This window comes from Solanum stenotomum, chromosome 5 (genome assembly GCF_019186545.1).
Source record: "Solanum stenotomum isolate F172 chromosome 5, ASM1918654v1, whole genome shotgun sequence".
Taxonomy (NCBI): domain Eukaryota; kingdom Viridiplantae; phylum Streptophyta; class Magnoliopsida; order Solanales; family Solanaceae; genus Solanum; species Solanum stenotomum.
The window spans coordinates 37,135,090-37,154,590 of record NC_064286.1 but is presented as its reverse complement, the minus strand read 5'-3'; the positions used below and the strand labels follow the sequence as shown (position 1 = coordinate 37,154,590).

At 39.7% G+C, this 19,501-nt stretch overlaps 2 protein-coding genes across 2 annotated transcripts in view; one reads left to right on the top strand and one right to left on the bottom strand.

The window, feature by feature from the left end:
• The window catches only part of LOC125865145 (probable protein phosphatase 2C 10), an 878,192-nt gene that overhangs the window by 273,782 nt on the left and 584,909 nt on the right, over positions 1-19,501 (bottom strand). The window lies entirely within an intron of this gene.
• LOC125863904 (uncharacterized) lies at positions 3,879-4,604 on the top strand. Its single transcript, XM_049543876.1, has 2 exons — positions 3,879-4,370; positions 4,461-4,604. The coding sequence occupies exons 1-2, from the start codon at positions 3,879-3,881 to the stop codon at positions 4,602-4,604; spliced, it is 636 nt and encodes a 211-aa protein (XP_049399833.1).

The following is a 19,501-nucleotide window of genomic DNA, read 5'->3' as shown; positions in this document are numbered from 1 at the left end:
TTTTTTTTTTTTAATGAAATGTTTTCTTGGTAAAGAAAGTTTTTAATTCCTTATGGTTTTTTTGTGTCTATGCGATGAATGAATGCTAAGAGGCTTGTATTAGACCTCTTCGAGGTCGAGTACGCCGGTTACGACTAAGGGGTGATCCCGGGTCGTGACACAAAGAGTTGAAGACTTGGTGTGTCCTCATAACATCGAGGATAAAGCCACCATTTCCTTTATGTCTTTTCTTTATGTTTGAGACTATTGTATGGGTTGTGTCCCAAGTGTTTATTCAAAGTTGTATTAGATGGTTTGAGACAAAGTGTAGAAACACTTTTGCTTGCTTTTATAAATGACTTTGATTGTATGGATAAAGTTTTTAAGATTTTCGTACTTTTCTATTATCTTATGTTATGATATGATAAGGTCTTGTATGAGACCTGTTTGGGGTCAAGTTCACCAACATCTAGGGTTTACCCTTAGGTCGTGACACTAAAAGAATAACTTCAATTGATAAAAAAATTCAATCCATAGATTCAATACTACACAATTATTTGTAGCCACATCCCTAGAATAAAAGGGATAAGGTACTCATGTTTTAATTCTCAATCTTTGAATATTAAATAATCATACAAGAAATCAATAGATGAAAAGAGTAGGAATGAACCCTAAATATGGAATAGGTATAATCTCCAAGTCGTGTTCTCCAAAAAATAGAAAAAGAATAATTAAAATAATAAAAGCCAAGTCCATTTATAAGTTGTACAAAATTAGCAAAACTAGGCTGGCAGGTCTATGACACGACGCTGTACGGACCTATCTATTTCTTCGACAAAGCCCTCTCCACGACACGGAGAGGATACTGATATACCGTGAATTTATGGTATTTTTGATACATTTCACTAAGAAGTTGTGTGTCTTGGGATATATTGTGTTAGAAATAATGTTTTATGTGTTAAGTTTGCAGGAAATAGGCTTGGACGCGGTTGATGGAGATGAGAGCTGAAACTATCCAGAAGGAGCCACCCACAAAAGTGATCCATAGACCGTAGGTCATTTGATGAACCGTCAATGGGCAGGCGTAGATGGAACATTAGGGAATTCTAACTAAGTGTGGAACTACGAAGTAACTGACGAACCGTAGGTCGACCCACGGGCCGTCCTGCAAATCTGTCGATGGATTCAAAGAGCTGAAGTTCCAGTACCTGATGAAAAATCCTAAGTGTGGAGCTACAGAAGGGGACCTACGGACCGGCCCACGGTCCGTAGGTCGAGTCTTCGAATGAAGCCGCATTCCAGAAGTTTATTTCCTTATTTTGTTTCTTTTTTATTTAAGATTTGTTTTCTATAAATAGGAGTTATAAACCTCATTTTTGGCTTAGTTTTGTGTTTTGGGAATTAACTTGCAAACTTTAGCAATTTGATTTCTGGATTTTGTTTGATAAGATTTTCACATTGCAATTCAATTGAAGATCTTCAGCTTTCATCTATTCTAATTGTAAGTTCATGAATTCTTTCTTCTTAAACATGAATTGTGAACTCTCAAATATGAGTAGCTAAATCCACAACTAGGGTTGTGGGAACCATGAGCAATTAACAAAGTAGGAATAATAACTAAGTAATTTTTGAATAGTGTTAATGCATGTATTGTTAATTCTTTCTCTTAGAAGTCTTTTTAACGATTGCAAACTTTAGAACTCGCATTGTTTCTACCTGCCAGACCAAGGAGGTAGTTAATGAGAAAAAGATTAATTACAGAGATTTATTGGATGCTATCTAATAGTCTAATGTCAATTGGTGCGAGGGTGAAAACTAAGCCATACATTGATGTGATGTATAATCTTAGAAAAAGGTAAGGGCTAGTAAAGTATACACTCGTAGCTGGACCAAGGTGCGTAGTGAAATGCTGTATTTGGAGGACCAATCACTTAGGGATACCTAACTTACCAACTTTGCATGTAAAACACTAGGAAATGATTACTATTAATACGATTACTGTGTTAAGAGCTTATGGGGAACACATATGCCCTAATTTCTCTCTGATATTGGTAACTTAAAGTTTGAATCTTGCTCACTTGTTACTTAATCAACAATTTGTTACTTGATTACAAAACCCCCCTTTATTTACTTGTCTCGAAAATTGTTTGACTAAATGGATATAATAGTGAGTTCTTTTTAAGTCTGAACCATATTCCTCGTGAGATCAAATCCAACCTACAAGTTGGGTTATTTATTTGACAACGATCGCTTATACTTCTTTAGGGAGGTGTAATTTGAGTGTATCAAATTTTGGCGCCGTTGCCGGGGAGTTGGGAATTTAGATTAAGTATAACTACATTATTGAACTTTAGTCAAGTATTTCCTGATTTTACGTTTTTATTTTGTTTTTGTTTTCTACAGGTTTCTACTCTAGTGAATGCCAAGTACATGGAGTCGAGGCGAACCATTGAACCCTTATGATCCTGAACTAAGCAAGACTTTGAGAAAGAAGGAAAATTGAGGGGTCCATAATAATCCAATCATAGAGGAGGATGAGGACGGAGTTGACTTGCAACCTCCTGGAGTATGTATTGAGAATGCTCAGGTTCGTGGTGGTATTCTATTCGCAGATGCATTAAAGGTACAAAATCGGCCATAACTGAGGTTGCGTGATAACTATAGGGTGGAATTCAATACCGTTGAATTAGAAGGACCTATTGTTCTCCCTCCTCTACCTCCAAGGCATACATTTGTGGTGATCAACAGTCTGATGCAAATGCTTATACCAAGAGGGTTGTTTTTTGTTCTAGCTTCAGAAGATCCGCATGGTCACATGGCTAAATTGAGAAGTGTCTGCAAAAGTTGTGTGGGATGACCAAAATTGGATATGAATGTCATAAGCTTGAGAGTCTTCCCTCTATCATTGACTGGTGATGTTGTGGTGTGGTTTTCTTTGCAGTTCAAACTGCACCTAGTCAATCTAATAAATATATTCGTGAAGACATGGCTCAAATAAGGACAAAACTAGGGTTGGTATTAAATCATGTGACGGAGGTGCAGAGAAGGTGAATGAAGTAAACTACTTAACTAAAACTCCACCACTACCAACTGAGGAATGCTACTATGAGGAGGATGCATATTTGGTTAATGATCAGACGGAGGGTTTTCGAGCCAATGCCCAAGTTTCAAACTTGAATAATTGGCACCAAGGTCAAGGAAACCAAGGTCGGAACTATAAAAACTACAATCTAGACGGAAACTATATCAGAGATGGGAACTACAATCGTGATAACAACTATAATCGGAACACCTATGGTAACAAGAATGAGAAAGTTTGGCCCTATGTTCCACTTGGTAATAGGGAATATGGTAATAGAGAGGCTGGTGGTAGTATGTAACACATTGAGGATATGATGCAAAAGATGATGAAGAGGTTTGATGCTATTGATGAAAATGTGAAAGATATGCGGACTGAGTTGTCATGGATTGGTCGGAAAGTTGATGCCCATGCAGTGTCGATCAAGCAATTGGAGCATCAGCTCAGTCAGTTGTCCTCTATAGTGAATCCACGCCAACCGGTCACACTTCCCAGCAACACCATCTAGAATCCAAAAATTTATGGGTATTGTATGGCAATCATGACTCGAGGAGGAAAATAGACTATTGATCCTTCCATGCCGTATGGGGTTGAAAAGATGATAGAAAATGATGCAGATGAGGTTGTTGTTACTGGAGAGACAAAAGATGATGCAGAGAAAGAGGCTGAGTTGACCCAGAAAGTTATGCCCATGCCTAGACCTCCACCTTTCTTCCCACAGAGGTTAAAACAAAAGACTGAGGAAGGCAAATACCGTAGGTTCATAACTATGTCGAAATAAATTTCCATCAATGTCCCGTTGATAGAAGCCTTGGAGCAAATGCCTGGGTATGCAAAATTCATGAAGGACTTGGTGACCAAAAAGAGGGCTGTTAGTTTTGAGAATGATGAGAGGTTGCAGCATTGTAGTGCCATTTCAACGAGGTCACTAGTACAACACAAAGAGGATCCCAGAGATTTAACTATTCCTTGCACCATCGGTAAGATGCTTTTTGCAAAGTCCTTGTGTGATTTAGGGGCAAGAATTAATTTGATGCCATTGTCAATTTATAAGAAGTTGGGTTTAGGAGTTCCCAAACCAACTGCGATGTGTTTACTTATGGCTAATAGAACTCTGAAGAAGCCTATTGGAGTGCTTCAGGATATCCTTGTGAAAGTGGGGACATTTATTTTTCCGACGGACTTTGTGATACTTGATTGCGAAGTTGACTTTGATGTTCCCATCATCTTAGGGAGACCATTCCTCGCCACTGGGTGCGCCTTAGTCGATATAGAGAAAGGACAGATGAAGTTTAGATTGAATAAGAAGGAGGTGACTTTTAATGTCTGTCGGTCTATAAAGTAGGAAAGTGACCTTAAAGTAGTATCTGTGGTGAGTCACATTGTGGAACAAGGTTCTAAGGTGTCTAGTAAAGAGAAGTTAGGTGCAGCGTTGTGCAAGGAGAAAAAGCACCATGAGAAAAAGATAGAAAAGCGCGAACTAGCTTCAGAGTGGCCCAAGTGTCCCCACAAGGAATGGTTGAGCTCGAGAAGAGGAAGGGGATAAGGTTCAAGGCCAACCACTGTAAGATAAAAAGCTACATGGGAAATTCTGAGAATGTCAATGCAGTGATAGAGGCATGGAATCTTGATGAAGTCTGAGTAATCAAGGTGTATGCATCGTCCCGAGATGTTAAATCAAGCGTTGCTTGGGAGGTAACCCAAGATGTACAATCTATCCAACTATAGGTTTTTCTTTTCGATATAGGAATTTTCTTCATTTATTTTGATTTTTGTAGCTCTTTTGATAGGTGTTTTATTTTTATATTAGTGTTGGCTAGATATAGAATAGAGTCTGTGTCTAAAAAGTGTCCAGAAAATGTAAAAAGAAAGTCCTAATGGTTGCTACGTGTGTAGGGACGAAAGGCAAAATATGTAGAAAATAGCTGTGCACAGGTCTATGGACCCCATCAACGGTCCGTTGGTCCATCCACGGTCTGTGAATGGTGTTTATATATCCCAGGTAAGTTTCTAAAATTTTGTAAGTGTCAGAGTGACCTACCCTACCTACGATTCATTGGTCGACCCACATACCGTTGACGGGGTCTCGTGGGTCCAAAATTAGGGTTCTGCCTGACCCGACCTGACCCGACCCGACCCGACCCCTATTTTATTAAACCTTTTAATTTTAAACACTTTAGATGTCCATATTCTTCCCCCCAACCATCTTTCAAACTTCTAAATCCCCTAAATCACTCTCATAACCCCCATATCACCCCCACAACAATCCCACAGATCCCATAATCTCCCTTTTCTAACCCAAATCACTTCCATCTTCACCCCAAAGTGAATTCACGATCCGAGTTTGGTATGCACGTTGGTTTAGGAGTTTTTGCAGTCGATCACACACTCACCATTGTTGATTACTTGTAAGGTAAGTTAATTCCTCCCAAACTTTCAACATTTCGTATTTTCATACTGAAATCACAACAATGAACTCGACCTTGGGTTGTAAATTATGTGTTTGAATGTTGAACTGTAGGTAGAAATACCTTTGAAATGATGATATGTGAGTGTGTTGTAAATTATAACCAACTAAATTAGTTAATAGGTCGAATTGGAAGTTTTGACTTAGGGTTCGTATGTTTCGGTTTGTTAAAATATTGAAATGTGTGTCAACAGAACCCTAAGGATGATTAACTACAATATTATATATTGAAATGCATGTATAGGCCTATTTTGATTATGTAATTGTTGACATAAGGCATGAAGTGCGAGTCAAGTCTGAAACCTGGCACATAAATGACCTACGACTCCAACCTAGGATCGTAGGTCATCCTACTATCACGACCCAAACCATTGTGATTGGCACCCACACTAACCCTCTGGTGGGAGAACCATTTATACGAATTAGCTAACCAACTCAATCAAATACTAAAATATTTAAGTTACAGAAGCAAGTTAAATGCTAAGGAAAGAAATAGGGAGTTCTCATAAACTCCAAACAAAAGTCTAACAACTATAACAAATGCGGATGTAACCCCTAGAACCTAAAAGTCAATGTACCAAAACTCTAACAAGATCCATAAGTCTAAACAAGAAGGGTTACAACCCCAACTAATGAACTTATAACTAACTAGAAAGTCTAAGTCCGAAATGTGGACATAAAAAAAAAGAGAACTCATGGTAGCCTGGAAGAACGGGCACACCCTTGAATTCGAAGCGGTCACTGATCTTCTAAGTGAGGTCTGTCAATAGCCGCCTGAAGATGCCATGTATTCAACAAATAAAGAGCAAGTGCAGTATCACTACACAACCACAATGTACTGGTAGGATCACGCAGCAATCCCACTAAGTTCAACTTACATAAGTCAATACAACATAATAATAACATGCATACACCAAATATATACAATATCATCAACATTTACAAAAAATGAACAGTTTCACAATTCTCAAATATCACAGTTATATCAAGTCATTGGTCCTGTCATGGAACACAAACCCAAATTGTTAGCATACCGAAACATGGTACCCGATCCAATGATTATGTCGAACGTGGCAACCGATCCGATAATTATTTTGAAACGTGGCAATCGATCCAAGTTAGTGTGTCAGAATGCAACACCTGATCCATTCAACAAGCCACAATCACAAGTATATTCTCATAATCATACAATCAATTCATGATTTCATGGCAATAATTATTCAATCATCCTCATTTACGAATAATGTGATCAATAATGCAACATTCACATACAGACATGTATCATAATAAAGAAAGAAAAAACATATATCACACAATATGAAATCACAACCATCACCTACCTCGAACAAACCTTGAATCCCTTAAGAAACTTGATTCTTTCCTTTCCAGATTCTTTCCGCTTGTTCTTGGTCTACAAACAATCAAAATAACACGGAAATCAATAAACAATCACTAATTACCCGAATTACTAACAATTATATCAACCCTAGATAAAACCCATGATCCCAATATCTAAATTATGGCTTTTTCCACCATAATTCTCAGGTCAAAACTCTTCCCCGTCGATAATTATCCATAAGATTACGTTCTACGGATCGAAAAGTAGATTCGGGGAGTAAAAATATTACCTTTAGCCTCAAGAATGATGAAAACTTGTCAAGAAAAGCCGTGGGTTCGTTCCTTAGCTCTCAAGTTTGAAAATTGTAGAATATAGATGTTTTGGGGTTTATTTCCAACTTTAAGTCGCGTCTGCCCTACCACAGATTCCTGCTGTAGCGGCTTACACGAAACAATGAGATAATTTAATAATTCCAATACCCCTATTTCACAACACACCTTCAACCAACGACACTAAAAACTACCCGTTCACGCCAAGATTAGTTTCGGGAGTTTAACTCACCCGAATTCAGTTTCGTAAAGTCGTACGGGTTCCTTAACGTCTTAGCTACCTACTCATGTAATCAAAATCATTATTAAATCGCCCAATTGATACCAAATTTCCCTAGACCTCACATACTCTGATTTCGTTCAAATTTGGACTAGGTTGGGAAATCCCAAGTTACTACGAAAAAGTTTTCCGACCAAAAAGTGTTTCCCGTTGTCTTTTCTATAGCAACGGGAATCGGTCATTAGAATAGATACCAATTTACCAATTACTCATCCCCGAGTGACAAATTTAGGAAAAACATGCTAAAGAGAGAATGGGGTAGTACCTGAATCAACGAACAATTGGGGATACTTGTCTCGCATGTACCTCTCGGTTTCCCAAGTAGCTTCCTCAACTAGACGATGCTTCCATTGAACCTTCATGGAATTAATCTCCTTGGTCCTCAAAATACGCACATAACGATCAAGAATTACAACCGTTTGCTCCTCATATTGGAGGTCTTTATCTAACACAATTGAGTCCCACTTAATGATATAATCCCCGTCACCATGATATCTTTTCAACATGGACACACGAAACATCAGATGAACTCTCGATAGGTTAGGAGGTAAAGCCGATCTATAAGCCACTGGCCCTACACATTTAAGAACTTCAAAGGGACCAATGTAACAAGGACTAAGCTTGCCCTTCTTGCCATATCTCATGACCCCTTTCATGGGTGACACCTTAAGAAGAACATTCTCACCAGTCTAAAATGTCATGTCTCTTACCTTATGATCCGCATACTTCTTTTGTCCTTCTAGAAGTTTAGCTTGAATACTCTTCACCTTATCTTGAGCATCCTTCACTAAATCAAGCCCCAAAGGTTTCACATCTCCAGTCTCAAACCATCCTATGGGTGATCTACATCCCCTCTCATAAAGTGCCTCAAATGGTGCCATATCTATGCTGGAGTGATAACTATTATTATAGGAGAATTCACACAAAGGTAAGAACTTATCCCAATGCCCTCCAAAATCAATCACACATGCCCTCAACATGTCTTCTAACACTTGATTAGTCCTCTTGGACTGCCTGTCCGTCTGCGGATGGAAGGCCATACTAAAAGTGAGTTTTGTGCCCAATTCATCATGTAACTTCCTCCAAAACATGGATGTGAATTGGGTACCATGGTCTAAGATGATAGAAAGGGGCACCCCATGCAACCTCACTATCTCTTTCATATAAACTTTAGCCAATTGTTCAGCATTATAATCTATTCTTACCAGAATAAAATGGGCTGATTTAGTCAATCTATCAACCACTGCCCAAATAGAATCAAACTTCCCCAAAGTCTTGGGAAGACCAACTACAAAATCCATGGCTATCGTCTCCCACTCCCATTCTGGAATTGGCTTTCTTTGAAGCAAACTTGCAGGCCTTTGATGCTCATATTTTACTTGTTGGCAATTTTGACAGTTAGTCATAAACTCCACTATATCTTTCTTCATGCTCGACCATAAATAAATTTGCTTCAAATCTCGATACATCTTGGTCATACCCGGATGAATGGAATATCGCAAACCATAGGATTATGTCAATAATTTTGGAACCAAGTCATCAACTCGAGGAACACAAATCCTTCCTTTAAAACTGAGCACACCTTCCGTATCAAGAGTGGTCTCTTATGCATTACCAATCGCAGTCTCCTTCTTAAGTTCATTCAAATTTCCATCCTCAAATTGTTTGGCCTTGATCTGTTCGATGAATGTGGCCCTAACATCAATGCTAACTAACACCATGCCTTTTTTTATGGCCAATTGCATGAATTTAGACTCCAATGTCTGAATTTCCCTAACTAAAGGTCGCTTAGTTACACTAAAGCAAGCTAAACTACCCATACTCACCACTTTTCGACTCAAAGCGTCTGCCACTATATAGCCTTACCCAGATGGTATTGAATGGTCAGATCATAATCTTTGAGTAACTCCATCCATCTTCGATGTCTCAAATTCAGATCATTTTGAGTGAACACATGCTGCAAACTACGATGATTAGTAAACACTTCACACTTAACCCTATAAAGGTAATGCCGCCAGGTCTTAAGAGTGAACACTACCGCCGGTAAATCCAAATCATGTGTTGGGTAATTCCTCTCATGCACCTTCAATTGACGCGATGAATAAGCTATAACATTCTTATCATGCATCAACACAACACCCAAACCAGAGTGTGAAACATCACAATAAACAATAAAATCCTTACCTTCAACCAATAATGCTAGAATAGGTGTGTTGGTCAAGAGAGTCTTGAGCTTTTGGAAGCTCTCCTCACATTTTCAGCTCATTCAAATGGTATCTCTTTTTTGGTCAAATTAGTCATCTGAGTGGCGATAGAAGAATCCTTTTTCACAAATCGACGATAGTAGCTAGCGAGCCGTACCCAATTCTTAACTGCCTTAATCTTTTGAGGATCTACCGTTACCCCTTCTTTTGTAACTACATGCCCCAAAAATGCAACCGAAGTCAACCAAAATTCACACTTAGAGAATTTTGCATATAACCTTTGTTTCCCAAGAACACCCAGGACAATACGAAGATGGTCGTCATGCTCTTCCTCACTTTTTGAATAGACCAAATTGTTATCAATAAGGACTATAACAAATGAGTCTATAAATGCCTTGAACACCCCATTCATCAAGCTCATAAAAGTTGTAGGTGCATTAGTCAAACCAGAAAACATAACTAGGAACTCATAGTGCCCATAACGTGTTCTAAACACCGTCTTGGGGACATCCTCATGCCTAATTTTCAAATGATGCTAGTAAGACCTTAGAACAGTTTTAGAGAAACTGATGCACCTTGCAATTGGTCAAAATGATCATCTATTCGAGGCAAAGGGTACTTGTTTCGAATAGTGACCCTATTCAATTGCCGTTAATCTATACACATTCTCATACTACCATCCATTTTCTTAGCAAACAAAATGGAGCACCCCATGGGGAAACACTAGGACGAATAAATCCCTTATTAAGAAGATCTTGGATTTGAACCTTAAGGTCTCTTACTTATGTCGGAGCCATGCGATATGGAAGGGTAGAAATGGGACGAGTACTAGGTTCTAAATCAATGCAGAAATCTATATCTCTATCCGGAGGCGTACCAGACAAATCATTAGGAAATACTTCTCTAAATTCTGACGCCACATGAATAGACTCAATAGCTAGAGACTCAACCTCAACATCCCGAATATGAGAAAAATAAGCCTAATAACCCTGCTCTACTAGTTTACTAACCTGAATGGAGGATATGATCTTAGCTTTCTTAAGCTTGTACACCCCTTCCTACTCTAACTTTTCCCTTCTCCGAATTTCTAGAGTGGCAGACTTAGTATTACAATTAAGCACTTCATAATAGGGGGACAACCAAGTCAAGCCTAAGATTATATAAAAATCACCAAATCAGCCCACGTCTGAAAACCTATAAACAAAATAGGACCAACACGATAGACGTGGGTGAGTATGACAGACTTTCCAACAGGGGTAGAAACATGGATGAGGGCATCAAGTACATCACAAATGATAGAAAATTTTGAGGCAAATTGCACGGATACATAAGAATAAGTAGAAACCGGATCAAATAATACACTATCCGGTCATAGACAAAAATAGTACTGCGTCAGACGCCTCTGCCTCATTCTTGCCCAGAAAGGCATAATACTGAGCCCTATCGTCTTGACGGGCGACTTCACTGCCTCGCTGCAATGTACCTCTACCAGCATTACCATTTCCTCTACCCCCACGACCTCGCTGTTTACCTCATCGCCCACTTATGGATGCCTTCAACCATTATTACCATTTCCTGCGGTTACCACTACTCTAGTTTGCTGTTGCGCGGACTCCATCATACATGGGTGGGGACAATCTCTCCTCATATGCATATGTTCTCCACACTTGTAACATGTACGATCAAAAGATGGCCTGCTTCCCGCCGAAGGTGCAGCTCCCTAGCTATCCTGAATAATATTATGAGTTGGAGTTCTCGAGTAATTACCTGTAGAAGTGGTCAGAGCGGACTGAATTTTCCTGGCTGTAATTGTTGGCCTCTCTGACCCTTTGGAATAAGAACCTTCAAAGTTACCTGAGTTCTTGGCCCTTTTAGCCAATGTGTTAGCCTAACCATCTCGCTTTAACCCCTCCACTTTCTTAAGTAAGTCGGTTACCTCATGAAAGCTCCTTCCTGCAGAGGTCATATGAACAGATAATACCCGCAACTCAGAATTTAGTCCCCTAATAAATAAACGGATCCTCTTCTACTCAGTAGTTACCAATTGGGTAGCATATCTAGACAAGGCATGGAACTTAGCCTCATAAGCAGCCACAGACATACTACCTTGCTCCAAAGCCATGAATTCATTCTTCTTGCGATCTCTCAAAGTCCTAGACACATATTTCTCTAAAAATAGAGCACAATACTGGGTCCAAGAGAGTAGGGATAAGGTTGAAGATCTGCACTCCACATAAGCTCTCTACCTCTTCATTGCCTCACCTTGAAGTTGAAAAGTCACAAACTAAACCCCATGCCGATGGACAATTTCCAACTTATGAAGCCTCTCATAGCAGTCTAAAATAAACTCATAAGAATCCTCACTTTCAGAACCAAGAAATACATGAGGCTTTAGCTTCAAAAACTTAATAAAAATTTCATGCTCATTACTAGTCATAACAGAACACAACAAATGATGGAAGAAAGTATCAGTACCTCCAGTTCCACCCACCTTGGGCGCAGTGATAGCAACAGGGAGATTTGTAGGAGCTTGAGTTGTTTGAATAGAGGAAAGAACTCCAGGACCAACCAACCCTTTCAAGAATGACATGATCTGCTGAGCTAACACTGGGTCCAAAGGAGGAATACTTGTAGTCTGAGCCTGTACCTCTTCCTCTTTCCCAACTTTCTCATTATTTTCAGCCTCAATGTTCTCCTCTATCGCATCATGGTGTGCATAAGGGGCTTCATTTCGGGGAGCATCTCCGATCGGTGCTCCATCCCTGGTAGGCGCTGCCCTTTCTCGGCCTCTACCCCTAGCTCTTTCTCTACCCCTGCCTCGACCACGACCTCTCGCTACAGATTTCTCACCTGGAGCATTAACGAGAGCTATGTGCCTAATATCGTTGAATCTAGTATTAACCATCTGTGGACAGAAGAGTGAAGGTGGTTAGATACCAATTTGAATCGCTAGATACCAATTGGAATCAAGTTATAGCAACAAAGGGGACAAGATAAAGCAGATAGATTTCCTAAAGTCTATAGCCTCTCGAGGAAAAGTACATACTTCTTTGTACCGTTCCGCAAGACTCTACTAGACTCAATTTGGTACATCGAGATCAAGGAACCTAGGCTCTGATACCAACTTTGTCTCGATCCAGACCATCGTGATTGGCACCTAAACTAACCCTCTGGTGAGAGAACCATTTATACTAATTATCTAACCAACTCAATTAAATACTAAAGCATTTAAGTTATGGAAGCATGTTAACTGCTAAGGAAAGAAATAGAGAGTTCCCATAAACTCCAAACAAAAGTCTAACAACTAAAACAAATGCGGAAGTAACACCTAGAACCTGAAAGTCAATATACCAAAACTCTAACAAGACCCATAAGTCTAAACAAGAAGGGTTACAATCCCAACTTATGCTCTAATAACTAACTAGAAAGTCTAAGTCCGAAATGTGGACATAAATCGAAAGAGAACTCATGGCAGCACGAAAGAACTGGCTCACCCTTGAATTCGAAGCGGTCACTAATCTTCTAAGCGAGGTCTGTCAATAGCCGCCTCAAGATGCCCTGTACTCAATAAAGAAAGAGCAAGTGCAGTATCAGTACACAACCACAATGTAATGGTAGGATCACACAACTATCCCACTAAGTGCAACATACATAAGTCAATACAACATAATAATACATGCATACACCAAATATATACAATATCATCAACATTTATAAACAACGAATAGTTTCACAATTCTAAAATATCACAGTTATATCAAGTCATTGGTCCTCTAATGGAACCCAAAACCAAACTGTTAGCACACGGAAACGTGGTACACGATCCAATGATTATGCTAGATGCGGCAATCGATCCAAGTTAGTGTGTCAGAATGCAACACCCGATCCATTCAACAAGCCACAATCACAAGTATATTCTCATAATCATACAATCAATTCATGATTTCATGGCAATAATTATTCAATCATCCTCATTTACGAATAATGTGATCAATAATGCAACATTCACATACATACATGTATCATAATGAAGAAAGAAAAAACATATATCACACAATATGAAATCACAACCATCACCTACTTTGAACAAACCTTGAATCCCTTAAGAAACTTGATTCTTTCCTTTCCAAATTCTTTCCGCTTGTTCTTGGTCTACAAACAATCAAAATAACATGAAAATCAATAAACAATCACTAATTACCTGAATTACTAACAATCCAATCAACCCTAGATCAAACCAATGATCCCAATATCCAAATTAGGGCTTTTTCACCATAATTTTTGTATCAAAACTCTTCCCCATTGATAATTACCCACTAGATTATGTTCTATGGATCGAAAAATGGATTTGTGGAGTGAAATTCTTACCTTTAGCCTCAAGAGTGGAAAACTATCAAGAAAATCCCTGGGTTCATTCCTTAGCTCACATGCTTGAAAATTGTAGAATAAAGATGTTTTGGGATTTATTTCTGACTTTAAATCACGTCTGCCCCGCCACAGCGCTACCACCCCACTGAAGCGGCCCCGCCCTGGCGACATAAATACCCACCGTAGTAGCTTGCACGGAACAATGAGCTAATTTAATAATTCCAATACCCCCATTTCATAATACACCTTCAACCAACGATACTCAAAAACTACTCGTTCATGCCAAAATTAGTTTCGGGAGTTCTACTCACTCGAATTCAATTTCGTAAAGTCTTATGGGCTCCTTAATGTCTTAGCTACCTATCCATGTTATCAAAATTATAATTAAATTGCCCAATTGGTATCAGATTTCCCTAGATCTCACAGATTCTAATTTCGTCCAAAAATCCCAAGTTACTACGAAAAAGTTTTTCGGCCCAAAAATATTCCCCGTTGGATTTTCTATAACGACAAGAACAGGTCGTTACACCTACGGATCGTAGCTCGGGGTCCGTGGGTCAGTTGCACATAAATTTTGTACAATTGTCGAATCACGGTGTTGACTACAGTCTGTCGTTCCATTGACATACCGTTCTGCACATTCGTGGTTCCCACATTAGAGACCTAATTTTGGGGGCTCTGACCTACAGAGGGGACCCACGGGCCGTCGTTCCATCTACGGACCATAGGTGCCCACCGTGGGTCGACAGTTCAGCTACTGTCCAAATTTTTTTTGTGTTTTAGTTTGAGTTCAATCCTTGTTCTAAAATTTTTCCATTAGTATTTTTGTATTGTTTTGGTACTAACTAAGACTCCACAGGTACAATGACCCCTAAACAAACTCCATCCTAAGCCGATAAGGGAAAATCTAAATTCGTCGCTCCTTCGCGACGTATGATCATTGAGAAGGACATTGAGGACACAGAGTATATTCTTCCAAACACCAGGACCCCCTCACTACTCCCTGAACTACTCAGAATCGAGCCCAGAAGATTAGCTCCGACGTGGTCACTGCCCCAAGTTTGATGAGGGGGCCACGCCGATCAGATCACCGGCTGGCTCAGAGTCGCAGTCCGGCTCTAGTTCTAGCGGCAGTACTGCCTCTTCAGCAGACTCAGACAGCTATAGCGATAGCCCGATACCTACTAGCATTGAGCCTGCTTCCAAAGCTGATGAGCCTAAAATATGGTGTGTCTCGGGCCAGTATCAGCTTTAGATCAATGGTAAAATGTCGAATGAGCATGAGAGAATGACCAAGACTGTGACTGAGAAGTGCAGGGTCCTTACAGGCAGCCTCCACATTACTCCTGCTATTTAGGAGCTCTTCCAGCGACACTGATGCGAGTGGATGGCACGGAACCTTGAGAAGTACAACGATGAGATTACTAGGGAGTTCTATGATTCATATGCTGCTACCATCAGAAACTCTATCTCTAAACGGGCTAAGTCCGTCGCTCAGCCTCCACTTCAGTTTATATTATCACGGGGTTACCCAAACGACATATAAGAGGTCACAATCCGCAGGGTTCTATATGAACCGTCCAACACTCTGCCTATTAATATATAGGCTATGATTACCAGATGAGCATTATCCATAGCGGGTCCTTCCAGAGGAATGTTAAGCAGAGGGAGGCTCTTCTAAGGTAGCTGGCATGAGACATTGTTGCAGATGGGGAATTTTTTTGAGTAGGTTCGAACTCCTAACTTGGTTATCAAGAAGAATATACTAAGCTTCGTTGCGAAGTTCTTTGGGTTGCTGGTCTGAAATAGATTATCCCCGACTCTGGTAGCCAATATGATTACATGGGACTGGGCAATAATGTTGGCAGCCATTATGGCGGGGTTGGAGATTGATGTCACCCACATCCTTATTTCGGAGATCCATGAGAGGGACTTCAAGGCCACCACCACCTTGACCTTTCTGTGCCTTATTTTGCAACTCTGCAGGGAGGCTTCTATTTCTATTTGGCACTATGACCGGTTGCTTGATGTGACCAAGACTCTAGGTATTGGCATCATTCGGGATGATGCCAACCTTGTTGCACCGCAGAGAGAGCCACAAGTTGAGGTGCCACATCTAGGTGATGATCTTAGTATCGATGTTGAGTAGATGCAGGCCGATGACTCCACCATTCTGGTCTCTACAGCAGATGCTTAGGCTCCAACGTCTCTGACCACCATTCGGGCCCCTAGCTTATCCCGAGCCACTCCCTCTTCAGGGTCCACTGCCATCCCTAGCCTAAGTACGGAAGCTGGAGGCACAGATGGCCAGTCTACTTCAACATGTAAAGCCATGGATGCAGTGCTCTATCAAAAAGTCCGAGGTAAGGATGGTGTAGATGATGGATCAGAAGGTTCAGACCGTTCATAAGTGCCTGGATGCTTTTTAGCTGAGAGTCTCGGAGAGGCCGCCAACCCCGACCATTGATGTGACCACTTTATAGTAGGAGTTGGCTAGCCTCCGTGCTGATGTTGCTGCACTCCTAGCCCCCCAGAGACTGAGCCAGAGGCTTCCCCTACGACACATGCTGATTAGGTGGTTTTGACTACCCTATTCGATGATGCTATCCCGCTACCAGATTCTTCCTGTGCCACTGGAAAGCGCCACTTCTCCGATCATACTTCTGATGAAGCTGAGACGTAGAGATTGAGGAAGAAGAAGCGCCATCACTTGGAGGAGGCCACAAGGGTGTCGTTACTGGATGAGGAGAGAAAACAACATCAGTCCAGTGAGATAGGTGTAGGCCCATCTAGCAGTGTGAAAACTACTAAGGGTGCTAGGATAGTTGATTTGAGCGATACTGATGGCGTTCCTAGTGTTGATCCAGCGGTCTTCGGGAAATCGAACCCACCTGCTTCTTGAGAGGTCTTTGGTGCATATACGCCACAGGTTTACTTCACCCTATGTTTTACTTTTGATTTTTGTGCATTGGGGACAGTTGCACCTTATTTTGTTGGTGGTGGGATAAATGGATTGTGAGTGATAGGGTGAAGTCTGAGTAACCCATCTCATATTCCTCTCTTGGGGTTTTCTTGCGTGTGTTCTTTTCCCCCAAGAGACTGTTTCTAATTTCTGGTGAACCGACTTGTTTAGGATTGCATGTGTAGAAGTAACTACAAGAATGAAAAGAATGATGGCATAAACAACAAGAAATTGATACCCGTCCTAAAATGATTTAACCATAAGCAATAATTGTTCCCATTGATCCAAGTATTTGAGCCTAAAATAGACCCTTTTTTTCAATGCACCTGACTCACCTTCCCTAAAATAATTTTCTTGGCACTGGTCCCTCCTTAGACATGTGCACCTTGACTTAGGCCAAAAACCTAAGTTGAGGGTGGCTAATTCAAAAAGTTACCTTAATCTTGGCCCTGGTCTGACATTGGATATTGTGCACCTCAACTCATGAAAAATACATAAGTTGATGGTGTCTATGAAAAAGGAAAGCAAAAGAAAAGTGGTATGAAAAGAGTTTTGTGTAGAAGAAAGAAAAAGTAAAGGAAAAGATGTGACTTTGTTCAAAAGATGAATGGAAAAAGTGGTTAAAGTAATAAAGAAAAATGAAGTGAAAGAAAAAGAAAAAAAGTGAAAAAAAAAGATCTAGAAAGTCAAAAGGTCACATATGTGTTGAAGAAAGGCAGGGGAAAGAAAAGAAAATAAAAAGATGTCAAGAATTGGTTGAGAAAACAAATAAAAAGCAAATGCAATGTCAAGGAGGGAAGAAAGACACTAAAAAGTACCCAAATATATCCTACTTGACCCTGAGACTATGTTACAAGCTAAGAAAGTCCTATTGTGATCCTAGTGACTAGTTTGGAGAGTCTATGCAGTGAAAATAAGGGCAAGCCTATGGTATTGAGCCCTAACTATACTTGAAGTCACTTCTGAGCGTGAGTGTTGAATGAATCCTAACACTCAAAATTCATATCTATTGTGTGAAAAAGGATTTCGTTCGAAGTGAGGGCACTAGTTACATTATTGGAGAGTTGGGACCTTGGTGATTGTTAAAACTGTATGTTGTGGTGTCTATTGGTCAATCTATGTCATGTATTGATCCGCATGAGTTAGCTTGCTGAGTCTAGTTGAAAAGGTTTACACTAAGTGAGGTATGTAATTAAGATTACCATGTGATTGCTTAAGTTTATATGTTTGCTTCTACACAAGTGTCGTTTAGAGTTTTAGTGTGTCGCTTGAGGACAACCGACAAGTTTAAGTTGAGGGTGTTGATATACCAAGAATTTACGGTATTTTTGATACATTTCACTTAGAAGTTGTGTGTGTCTAGGGCTATATTGTGTTACAAATAATGTTTTATATGTTATGTTTGCAGGAAATAGGCTTGGACACGGTTGATGGAGATAAGAGCTGAAATTATGTAGAAGGAGCCACCCACGGAAGTGATCCACAAACCGTAGGTCCTTTGATGGACTGTCGATGGGCAGGCGTAGATGGAACATCAGGGAATTCTGACTAAGTGTGGAACTACGAAGCAACTGACGGCCCTAAAAACACTCGGTAGTCGAGCTTGTAGTCAAACAGGAGTACAGGGCTTTAAAAACACAAATATGTACACACTATCTCTGAAAGAAAAATAAAGACTAGTCCTAGCTAAAATAGAGAGGGACAGAAGAAGAGAAATTAAAATTTTATATGTTATTTTAGCCTATGCACACCCAAAGGGAAGCGGCTGCGGATTTCCCTTGTCGTAAACAGAAGAACAGAAATTAAAATTGTTTTTAAATACGGATACGTGTATTCTTGGGAAAAAATAAAAAAGGGATGAAAAAATTAGTTCTATTATCTCAAATGAATTTAGATGGAAAAACAAATTCAATGAGAGTTCATATAGTCGACTTTAACTTTTTTGGAACTGATGTGTATTTATTGTTGTTTTGCACATAATGTTCTTAATTGGTTTATCTTGTATTTTCGATGAAGTAATTGAGTTGTCCCCCTTAATGAGTAAAATGGATTAAACCTTGTTGTTCATGCACTTTGTTGAATATGATATTCTACAACTACTTAATCACTAGCTATTGAAAATTGGTTTTTTGTGTTGTAAGAAATTTTATTACTTACTAAGCATATCTTGGGATTTGTGAATTTAGTAAAATTAACTAGTTTCTAAGTTCAAAGTTTTCTATCCTTAGAATTGCTATATGTTTTTGTTTTCTCTATATATGTATGCACATTTGCAGGCATGAAGAGGGCATAATCATAAATAGTGAACCTAAAACTAAAAAATTCAACCTACAAAATTTCCAAGCTTATTCATTATAAAATGGTTAAATTTTCAGCGTATTAGGCTAGTAGCTACTAAAGCAATCACTACTGAGAAATATCATATATACCCTTGAATATGAAAAGATAACTTTTAAATGGACGTACACTGACTTGTGTCTGAAGAATCTGCTCA